This window comes from Bombus terrestris, chromosome 6 (genome assembly GCF_910591885.1).
Source record: "Bombus terrestris chromosome 6, iyBomTerr1.2, whole genome shotgun sequence".
Classification (NCBI taxonomy): Eukaryota; Metazoa; Arthropoda; class Insecta; order Hymenoptera; family Apidae; genus Bombus; species Bombus terrestris.
In genome coordinates, this window is record NC_063274.1 from 8,624,753 (window position 1) to 8,636,376 (window position 11,624).

Sequence of the window (11,624 nt, forward strand, 5' to 3'; positions counted from 1 at the left end):
AAGTTTCAATCATGATTTTCTTAAATTAAAGATCTCATCGCTTGTGTCGCATTTTTCCCGTGCCCCTCAAATGTGATATAACGCGAACATTGGGATCGATCTTGTGATTCTCGAAATTATCAACTTCCCAACATTACCATCCCTCGCAGAAACGCTTTTTTAAAACTCCTTTTTATATATAGATATAATAGATAGAATAGACTTTTCTTCCTCCTACACTAGAAAGCCAGTGTCGCTTTCACGATCATCTTCAACAATATTCCTTTTACTTGCACAGGTGCTCGATGGAAAGCGATGTCGAACTCCGAGAAACAACCATACTACGAGGAACAATCACGATTGTCGAAGTTGCACATGGAGAAACACCCCGACTACAGGTACAGGCCGCGACCAAAGCGCACCTGCATCGTTGATGGGAAGAAGATGCGCATATCCGAGTATAAGTCGCTGATGCGGCAACGACGGCAGGAAATGAGACAGCTCTGGTGTCGTGACAGCGGGCCAGAGATGAGCTTCCTGTCTCCGGTGGGCTCGGATCTTAGCACGCAACATCATCCGGGAACGGGGGCGGCCGGTCCATCGGCAAGGCCTAGCGTGTCGCCGCCGGCTACCATGTTGAACGGCGGCGCGGCTGGTCCCAGTTCCGATCATCCATCGTTCTACTATACGCAAGACAGTTTATCACCATCGGATATGATGAACTTCTCGCCGGAGAACTCGGGCTCGATCGGTGGCTACGACGCCAGTCCGCGACATCACGACGAAGATTGAACCGCAGCTCCGGGTCAGCCGCCATGGCCGCCCGGAGCATCATCTTCAGCAGCAGCAGCAGCAGCAGCAGCGTCAACGTCGAGACTCGGCCACGAGTTGTTCTGGTAAAACTTCTGGTGGTTCGCGTGAAAGGAATATATACGCATGAACGCGTGTATCGTCGCGTGAACAGAAACGTGGAAACGATATATGTAGTCGATTGTCGGGGGATAGAAAAACGTTCTCGAAGAGTGACTGAGCGTTTCGAAGCCTCGCTCGAGAGGTTGTGATATATAACAATTCTGTGCCATCGTACGACGCGTGGAGGCCCTCCCGCGGATTCGAGCGGCGATGTGTCCTGCTTCCTTGGATCCGCCGTCGTCGCGTCATCGTATCGCCCAATATGTCGCGCGATTCGTTATGAGATACGTTGCTCGTGCACATATGGCTGAAAGATCGTGCGTAACTCGGACATATACATCACGACTCGAATCTTTGGGACAGAGTGTCATGATGTAGAGTCACGTGACCGATATCGGCCAACCAGCCCTTTCTCGCTATGCGCTACGTATACATGTACGTCGAACGATTCACGGGACACCGGTGAACGTGAGCTCGACGTGGATAACGGCATCGTGCGGAGCTCTGATGGTTTCCTGCTTGCTTATGCTATTACTAAGAGGAATGGGGTGGGGAAAGCAGGCGCGACGGTTGATCCATGCCGACGGGACAACGAACACGACGGCGGCACGAGAGTTACCAATGGTATATTCCGTTGGTGTAATCAAAACCGCGACCAAGGCGGCGCAAATCTGCGAACGATAAGGTCTAATCGTCGTTAGGTAACGTTCTAGGTAACGAGATATGCGCGTGAGTAGAATTCTCGATCAGGTAACGAACGTCGATTCGCGTGTCAACGTATGTCGGTATCCATCTCGCGGGTGTTTTCCGTACGCGGGAGCGCAGAGTAACATGAACGCTAGAATTATACATAAAAAATAAATGAGGTAAATAAATACAAATATAAAACGATATATATATACACACACATTTTATATATATATACACACACATATATATATATATATATACATATATATATATATATACACACATACCTGATTTTTCGTAAGACTGCCATGTGTCACATGTGTGTACGCGCGCCAGAAGGATCGATCCGATGCACTCTCCCGCCGATGCTCGATCGAATTCGTTTCTATTGCGTTTCGTATGAGCCGCGTTTCAACACACCGCGAGACGATCGCGACACGTATTTCTGTGTGTACGTGCGTGAGTATGTGTACGAAAATACGGTGAGCGGCCAAAAAAGTCTTGTTCCTATTCCTTCTAGTGTGTGTGTGTGTGTGTCTGTTTTTGTGTGTGTGTGCGCGCGCGTGTGCGTGTGCGTGCGCGTCTATAGCGATACGCCATTCCGGTCGGCCGTGTCAATACGTGAGAAACGAAGATAAATAGAAACGACAGAAATAAAAATGAACAAAAGATAAAAATGTAAGAAATTGAACGCAAAAAAGAGAAGTAAAAAAGAAAGAGAAAAAAGAAAAAGCTGTGGTCCGTTAGTATCCTGCAGCATCACGCGTTTTCCGAGTATACGCGGCAACACGCGTTATTAGATCGTATAGTTATCCCACGTTCACGGCGGACGGTCCTTTTTTTCATATTCACATGCAATCACTGATATCCGGTGTATCGCACGAGGACCGAGACAGAGGACGAGAAGAAAATGTGGAATTCCACATTCCGTCACGCGATATGAACCCGCTCGAGTCACAGGGGTGTGTGGCCACTTCGTTTCGCGTCTAAAAACACACTTATAGTACTTATAGTATTTTTCGCGATTAATTTATGGACCTAACGTTAAGCGGAGATAGCGTTAAGCGGAGGCAAGACGAAGAGAATTTTTTTCTAAATAAAAGAAAAACCAAAATCTAAAGAGAAGTAATCGAAGTGTATTATTAGAAGGAAAGGAAGTGTGTATGTATAGGAAGAATGAATAGAGAGAAAGTGAGAGAGGGACACGCGCGGCGTCAATTTTAGTACAATGTTATTGCGTAAAATTACGGACGGGGAAATTAGCGTTATTTATTGTAAACGATGTAAACGAACGAATAATCAAATTCTAATACGACGTTGTGTGTTTTGTTTTTCGATGTTTTCCGGACACACGTTGTTACATTTTTTCTCCGTTTTTCATTTCCTTCGAGTTGTGCGAATTCGTGAATGCACGATCAACCTGATGGGAGCCGATCGAGAGAATCTAGACACCGTTGTTTACCGTGATGTTAGTGGATGTCATAGAAAAAAAAAAAAAAAAAGGAAGGAAAGTAGGAAAAAACGAGCACCGTCTCGTAAGGAGAAAAAACAATATAGAACTATAGGGCGTAAAGTCTCGCATGTAATTCGGGAAAACGAATTGTACCGAAACTGGAAAAATCGGGAGCTCGATGTGATAATACTTATGTGCCAAATAGCGTTTTCGCGGACCGGAGGTTTGTGGCGATATGACGTCCCTTCCGGTTCCCGGGTCGGCAGAGTTGGCTCGACGTGAAAAACTCGATAACTTCTACATCTCTTTTTTCACCGTTTTTTCTTTTCTCTTTTTTTTTTTTTTTGTTATTTATAATCAGTGCAATTCTATACAAGGTACCTAATATAATTTTATAAAGAGAGCCAGTATCCTCGATATATCTGTGCCCGCGTTTCGTCGGGTGCTTTTCGAATACCGCGGCCGGCGGCAGATAGGATAGCTTAATGTTGATAATAATTTATTTTATGTATATACATAGATTTGTACAACTGCGTCGGCGGTGTGTTCGTCGATCGAGAAAAAAAAGCACGAAAGTGTGAACGGTATTGAGAGGATGAGAAAGAGAGAGAGAGAGAGAGAGAGAGAGGGAGAAATCGACCGACGCAAAAAGAAGTGTCAATACTATTGAATGTACAGTGTAACTATATTGTGATGTATCTTGCATAGCGCCACATATATGTAATTTACTCGAGAACACGTAGACTTAACGAAATGTTAAAAATGCGATGCATATTCTTATTTTCATTTGGTCATTATTATCTCTATTATTATCCTTAATATTATTATTGTCACATCAGTTTTATTTAGTACTATTATTATTATTGACTATTATTATGATTATTATTAATATTATTATATTATTTCTCTCTCTTTTTTTAAAAATAATTATCCTTATTACGCATAGCAATAGAAGTTGTACGTGCCAGTTCAGATGACAACGACGACGACAACGGGCGACACGAAGCTCGTCGATCACTTGCGTGCTCGAATACTCAAAAATTTTCAATGTCGTATCGCTCACGCAACAATTAGATGTTTTTTTTTACATTTACACTGAAACGTTTTTTTTTTTTTCTTTCTCTTATCACGTCCTGGAGAAACGAAAGGTGCACTTTCGTTAGACATTTCTACGTTTCCTTCGAGCAATTGCGTTTCCTCCTTTCTTACTTTTCCATTTCCTTCTTCTTCAGCAATTTGACCTCCAAATAACAATAATTCAACCCTATTCATTCTACAAGTAACCAATCATTCAATAAATCAATTGATATGTGGAGGGTATAAACGCGCCCATTGCATGTTATTTCCTATTGTGCCATATATTCGTAATCTTTCAAAATAATTCGCTCTTCTTATTTTTCTACCTTCTACCGCGGTTTCTTCGGTCCTTTTACATTCAAGAACGCATTTTCGGATCGCGTACGTACAATTAAGCTGTTAAGAAATTTTCATCGATTTTGATTATCCCCAGCACGTTGTTTTCTTTATAAAGTTCAATTCTGCATTTGATGGACAGATCAGTTTTGTCAGGAACGACAGATGCTAAGTACACAATTTTTTCCTCCTTTTATTTTTCTTTCTTTTCGTTTGTATACCTAGAAACGAACGTTTTCACGATAATCTCAATGCACTCGCTGTAAATTCATCGGATTTCAAAAGACAAAAAAAAAAAAAAAAGAAAAGAAATGCAACCAGTGCGAATGCAAACTGTAAGAATAGTAAATTGTAAAACGAATACATTACTAATACTATAGTATATCTAACGTAACGAAGAAAAAAAAGTGAACACTAACATCCAATCTCAATATTCCAAGAATTCACTTCATTTACATGTACGTTGTTGTTAATGGTATGAAAAAAATATAATAAAATAACGCTTTACCGAAATTCAACATTAGTTTTAGGTATACAACGTTATTTCTAGGAGAAACTTGTATGTACGTGCAATGTACATAGTCTATGCAATACCGTCTAAATGAGAGAAGAACATGAGAGGAGAGAGAGAAAGAAATAGAGAGAGAGAGAGGGAGAGAGTGTGTGTGTGTATGTATGCGTGTGTGTATATGTGTCACGAAAAGGGAAAAAGGAAAAAGTATAAAATCAGTCAGATGCATGTTTGAATGCGATTACACGTTCACGATCATCTTATCACTACTCGCGACAGATGTAGTACACGTTATTAATTGGTGTCAATAGCGTACAATCAAAATATATATATTTAAGATCAGTGAATCTTCACTGTTAACACTATCTACTTTGAATTTTTATGATTAATAAATATTTACAACGGAGGAGTCCGTTTTCATCGCGGTAGTGTTGAGATGAACGTATAAAGTATATAATAGGAATTAAGGGAAAATCATACTTGGAAGTAAAACGTACGGTAGTAATGACACACCAAATATAATGGTCTCCAGTCTTTACATACATACCGTAATGGAATTACGTTTTAGCTAATTATAAATAGCATTTGCAGCGTTCGACTTATTTACTGATCCATAAGGCACCTTGAGCTGGCTGTGATTCATAACTCTAATAATTTGTTTCTAATCAACTAACATACATTCATATCGCATAGATCAAAAGGTATAATTACACGAAGTGTTTGTCAATGGTAGAACATTTAACGGTGTGTACTCCAAGATCATTTTCCCTAACAGATAGTGACATCAAATGCACTGTATCACATAGAGAGCAGCACTATTATAAACATAGATATATGATTATATTTATTACAATAATTTGAAAGTTAGGTATTCTTTGTTGTTTGTATTTTACAAGCGTAACCATTATTATACATAAATAAATAACTATATAAATGAATGAAATTTTATGTACTTGTTCTTTCATGGATAGTGAAAATGGATAGCATCGTTAATATTTATCACAGTTTTACATATTTAAAAGATATGTCTTTATTTAGTGGTAACGTAAATACATTGTCAATAGGAACAAAGTATCGTCAATCTGCAATTCGGTAATACCTAATTTCTTAATTCTATTTTGAACTTTTTCTAATTGTTGTTTCTCAGACGGTGTCATCATTTCTGCAATCTGTGAACAATTTGAATGAAATTAATCTGTTACTGAACAATTACAAATAATATAATAACGAAAATTATATGCACCTCTGCTAATTGCTCTTCGCTAGCACCGTGTTCTTTCAAATTAGTCGTAAGGGTTTGCATTCGCAATTGTTTATCGATCATCCGCTTATTGCTGCTTGCTTCATACTCTCGTCTTTGCATAATATTGTACAGTGCATGATAACAGTGCTCCACTTCCATATGAACAACCAAATTTAAATCAATATGAAATAGGAAAAATGTTTTTATTGGTGCAGCTGATACTCCAGATTTCTTTATTTCCTGTATTTGTAAATAATTCTCTTGCAAAAGAGTATACGTTAGATGCTTCGCTTCTTTTGCCGGAATCATTGCCAATTGTTGAATTTGCTCCTGTTCGATGTACTTTCTATTACGCACTAACCTGTACAGTAAGATGAAGATACTTAAGTTAATCAATGTTAAAATCGATATTAATCGATATCGTACCTAAAAATTCTAGCTGCTTTTGAACCAAATCGCTCCGTTACAATATTTTCTAATGTGGTCCATACTAATTGTTTAAACGCCTCTTTCATATTAACGCTGTATTGACCACCTCCCGAATCCCCAACCCGTTTTAAAAATTGACTAGAATCTTCCTCTGAAACAATACATTTAGCTAAGTATTATGCAATGTTCTTCGAAATACTTAGGCAGTTTACAAGTACACTTTTTATAACTAATGTTCGTACCAATCAGACGTAAATATTGATCGAGATATTGTATAAGTAATGGACAATCGACTTTTCTAACTGCTTCTTTTATTTCTGTAAGAGGTATTGGATTAGATGTGTCTTCCCATGATGCTGTCCGTAAATACATAAGAATTAATAACTGTCTCATCAACGCTCCTGCATTTTCATCAAGTCGTCTGCTCATAGCTGATATAATAATTTGATCCCTATAGATTATATTGCAAATTTCTCATGTGTTTTATGTACACAATACTTTTGCAGCTCTTACCTAAAGTCTTGAGTAAGACGATCAAAATTAACTTTCCAATAAATTTTACTATCTCCACAATCAATATCATTTCCTTCTATTCTTTTAGTAATAGCACCCAAATTCAAATCTGGTAATGTAAAATCACATTTTTCATTTCTCTCTTCAACTGTGTCTAAACTGCGCATTAAAAACTGGTTTTTGACAAGTAATTCAAATTTCTCTTTTAAAACTGGAACTGATGGTTGCAAATCAGCTAAAAATATAAGTACATAGTTAATAGAACAAAATTATTTATCAAAATTATTGTAATATAATATATACAATTAATTTTTAAGTTAAAATTTAAAACTATAAATTTACATACAAGGTGATTGTTCAATCTTTTTATATGTTTTTGTGATTGCTTCTGAAGCTGTTATATATCCATGCATTAATACTTCTTCAAAAATCATTTCACATTCATTTCCACATATTGTTTTTACAAAGAATATATACCTATAAAAATTAAAACATTTAAATTATATGAATCTTTCTTATTTTCATTTATTTGTGAATTGAAAGCAACAAAATCCGTGTTACATAAATTACATATTACCTTGGGTAACGAAGAATAAGTAAAACATTTTCTACAATTAAAGAATATTCCATCTCCCTTTCTGTTTGATTGTATGTAACAAGACCATGTTTTATTAAAACGCATAATGATTCCTTAATCTAAAAACAACATTAAACATATATCATAAATGAGAAATAAATTGATTAAAATAAGTTAATGTATTATACCTTTATTATAGGAAGATGCGTTGAATGATAAATTAATCCTATTGGTCTTGCACCATGTTTAAATAAATCTTCAGCCACAGATTGCACAATCTGACCAAAGTGCTCAGATAAAATAGAAAAGCATAACTTTCTACACATTAATGACATTTTGTTATTCTCTTTATACAAATTTTGATAACCAAATATTCAAAAGTATAAATTACTGTACATAAATCACTTAATTCCAAAAGATATAAACCCGAGGACACATATTTTATAAATTAATATCTTTCGTAAAAAGCTCGGCCATATTGTTTTCATAACCTCTTATAAAATTATAATTACGAAATAAGATATAAAATCAAATCTACATTGTACAAAAATTATTATCTCTATATGTATTTTTTACAATTATATTTACAAAAAATAAATTGTAATACAAAGTATAAAAAATATGATTCTTAATGTACACTACATTAACTAATGTACGCTACATTAGTTCGAACAATTTAAAAGCCTCCTGATTTGAAGACCATGTGCTTATACAAAATTTAAGGTTAGTTTCTAAAGTAGACCAATCATGGAGTAAACAATTTATAAATTGCACTTAATGTTATAGAAGATTCTAAGGAGTATAAATAACGTTTTTATAACATATTTATAATATATTTACATAATTCATATAGGATGTATATAAAAAATGATCTTGTTATATGTATACATTAGAAAGCTAAATTTTTCATCGCGTATGATTCAAACGTATCATATCCTTCATAACTTTCGTAATTTCATAGAAATGCTTCTTAAGTATCATTGGTTATCATTACTTAGAAATACGTATTTCATGCAATTCCGAAAAAGGTAAAATCATCGAAAGCATCAAAGATAACGAAATATAAACGCGAACGTACGCAAAGAACGTATTATTCTTGTTAATAAATTTCTAAAAGCTATATAATATATTAAAGTGTGCGGCACCGTGGATGTAGAACTTCCGGCGGAACAGCATTGTCGCAGATGATCACGTGATCGAAGATCGACTTCTTCGTTTGTGGCCACGAGGTTTTGTGGTGAAAATTAAGTTTACCGGGTGGAAAAGGCCCTATATTTTTGTATTTATACAAAAATGCCCTCCAGCAATCCCTTGCCACCCAAAGAAAATGCCTTGTTTAAACGAATTCTGGTGAGTAATATGTAATCAAAACGCTCTGTTTTGGACCCCACTCTCCGGTTAATAAGAGTATTCATCATGCTGTAATGATGAAGCACTCTTCGAAAAATTATGAAAAATTCACTGGCAATCATGGGTCATAAAAATTTTACCGATCTTATGAATGAAAACATGATTTTTTGTTTATCTTTTACGATACTTTATAATGCCAATTTATTGAAGTACATAGTATTGAAATCATGAAAACGTTTTATCCTATGAAACGTATTTATGTTTCTTGCAGAGGTGTTATGAACACAAACAGTATAAAAATGGGATAAAGTTTGCAAAGCAAATTTTATCAAACCCTAAATTTAGTGAACATGGAGAGACCTTGGCAATGAAAGGTCTCACTCTGAACTGCTTAGGTCGCAAAGAAGAAGCATATGATCATGTCCGGAGAGGTCTTAGGAATGATTTGCAATCTCATGTTTGTTGGCACGTTTATGGACTTTTACAACGCTCGGATAAGAAATATGATGAAGCCATTAAGTGCTATAGAAATGCCCTTAAATGGGACAAGGATAACATTCAAATTCTTAGGGACTTATCGTTGCTTCAAATTCAGATGAGGGATCTGGAGGGCTATAAGGTAAATCCTTAATATGATGGACCTTATTTCTACTTATTGTATATGTATAAATTGTTTTATTCTTGTTTATTTTTCATTAATGGCGTTATCAACCTAATTTTTATCTAATAGTAGTATTTATTTCTATATCTTTTTAGGACACAAGGTACCAGTTATTTATGTTACGTCCTACACAGCGTGCTTCATGGATTGGTTTTGCTATATCATATCATTTATTAAAGGATTATGAAACAGCACTTAAAATTTTGGATACGTTTCGAAATTCCCCAATGGTATGTATTCTAATATTATGTAAAAAGAAAAAATGTTGTATTAAATAATGTAATCAAATTTGTTTTTTTTTTTTTTTTAATATTGATAATATTATAATATGTAATACTGGGATATTTTTAATATTTGCAGATTTGTTATGATTATGAGCACAGTGAGTTGCTATTGTACCAAAATATGGTTATCCAGGAATCAGGGGAATGTGAACAAGCATTGAAACATCTTGACAAATATAGTGATCAAATTTGTGATAAAGTTACTGTAAAAGAAACATATGGTATGTTATAAATTTCTACAACTAAATTATGAAAACTAATCACAAGTGTTTTATAATAATGTTTTTTAAAACTAATTTCCTGTTTTTTTGTAGGTAAATTAAGATTACAATTAAAACAATATGCAGAAGCAACACAGGTTTATAAAGATCTTTTAAATATAAATCCTGAAAATACAACTTATTATGCTAGGCTAGCAGAGGCTGAAAGACACACAAAACCTGAAGAAACATTAGCTATGCTCCAAAGATATGAAGAATTGTTTCCTCGAGCGTTAGCGCCGCGTCGCTTGCAATTAAATTATGCATTAGGGGATGAATTTAAAACATTAGTAGATCGGTACTTACGAAGAGGTACAATTTATGTTTATTGAAAATATTTTTACAAAGAGTCTAAGTTACTTATTGATATTTTATTTATACCATAGGTCTTCATAAAGGTGTACCACCCCTATTTGTAAATCTTCGTTCTTTATATAACGATCAACAGAAGGTTGATACTATACAGTCTTTGGTTTTGGAATACAAGGAAGCATTAAAAGCTCATGGGCATTTTAGCGATCAAGAGAAAGATAATGCGCGAGAGCCAGCTTCGGCACTGTTATGGACTTATTATTATTTAGCACAACATTACGACCATCTTGGACTTACAGAAAAAGCGCTAAATGAAATTGATGCTGCCATAGAACACACACCTACACTTATAGAACTTTTTGTTACCAAAGGTCGCATTTATAAGGTAAATTCCGTGTTCGATTTTTGTAATGTATATTTATATTTCTTTAATAATGTAATTAATTGTGCGTGTACATTCTTAGCACGCTGGTAATGTTCAAGAAGCTTATAAGTGGTTAGACGAAGCGCAAGGATTAGACACAGCAGATCGATATATTAATTCTAAATGTGCCAAGTATATGTTGCGTGCAAATCTCATCAAAGAAGCGGAAGAAACGTGTGGCAAGTTTACTAGGGAAGGGGTTTTAGCCATGGAAAATCTAAATGAAATGCAATGTATGTGGATTCAGACAGAAGCAGCTAATGCTTACAAACGCCTTGGAAAGTACGGGGAGGCATTAAAGAAATGTCACGAAGTTGACAGGGTAGGTTTTAACATTCTATATTTGCAAGTAATAATTTATTATTAGCCGCTCTCAAACGATTTCTATCAATTATAGCACTTTTCTGAAATCATAGAAGATCAATTCGACTTTCATACCTACTGTATGAGAAAGATGACCTTGAGGTCTTACGTGGGTCTTCTAAGGTTAGAAGACGTGCTACGAGCTCATCCATTTTATTTTAAAGCAGCAAAATGTGCAATGGAGGTTTATTTACGACTACACGATGAACCATTGCCCGATCCGACACAGACGCAAGAAATCGACACCGGT

General features: G+C 35.7%; 3 protein-coding genes across 6 annotated transcripts in view; 2 read left to right on the plus strand and 1 right to left on the minus strand.

Moving 5' to 3' along the window:
- The window catches only part of LOC100650599 (transcription factor SOX-6), a 326,314-nt gene extending 320,413 nt beyond the window's left edge, over positions 1 to 5,901 (plus strand). For all 4 annotated transcript variants that reach the window (XM_048406937.1, XM_048406936.1, XM_012309421.3 and 1 more), the window contains one exon: positions 278 to 5,901. In XM_048406937.1, the coding sequence (XP_048262894.1) occupies positions 278 to 771 (494 nt within the window). In that variant the 3' untranslated portion in view covers positions 772 to 5,901. The remainder of the gene's footprint in view (positions 1 to 277) is intronic.
- A 62-nt stretch (positions 5,902 to 5,963) lies between these two features.
- On the minus strand, positions 5,964 to 8,421 carry LOC100645833 (DNA-directed RNA polymerase III subunit RPC3). Its single transcript, XM_003395964.4, has 8 exons — positions 7,909 to 8,421; positions 7,721 to 7,839; positions 7,490 to 7,620; positions 7,144 to 7,378; positions 6,873 to 7,081; positions 6,628 to 6,781; positions 6,202 to 6,562; positions 5,964 to 6,127 (listed from the first exon to the last, which is right to left on the minus strand). Exons 1-8 carry the CDS (start codon positions 8,053 to 8,055, stop codon positions 5,993 to 5,995), a joined length of 1,491 nt encoding a protein of 496 aa, XP_003396012.1. The 5' UTR covers positions 8,056 to 8,421; the 3' UTR covers positions 5,964 to 5,992.
- Positions 8,422 to 8,843: 422 nt separating this feature from the next.
- LOC100645948 (N-alpha-acetyltransferase 15, NatA auxiliary subunit) overlaps positions 8,844 to 11,624 on the plus strand; it is a 45,267-nt gene continuing 42,486 nt past the window's right edge. The window contains exons 1-8 of the mRNA XM_003395965.3: positions 8,844 to 9,070; positions 9,342 to 9,689; positions 9,827 to 9,961; positions 10,092 to 10,236; positions 10,330 to 10,587; positions 10,662 to 10,972; positions 11,052 to 11,333; positions 11,409 to 11,622. Coding sequence (XP_003396013.2) covers positions 9,014 to 9,070; positions 9,342 to 9,689; positions 9,827 to 9,961; positions 10,092 to 10,236; positions 10,330 to 10,587; positions 10,662 to 10,972; positions 11,052 to 11,333; positions 11,409 to 11,622 — 1,750 coding nt within the window. The 5' untranslated portion in view covers positions 8,844 to 9,013. The remainder of the gene's footprint in view (positions 9,071 to 9,341; positions 9,690 to 9,826; positions 9,962 to 10,091; positions 10,237 to 10,329; positions 10,588 to 10,661; positions 10,973 to 11,051; positions 11,334 to 11,408; positions 11,623 to 11,624) is intronic.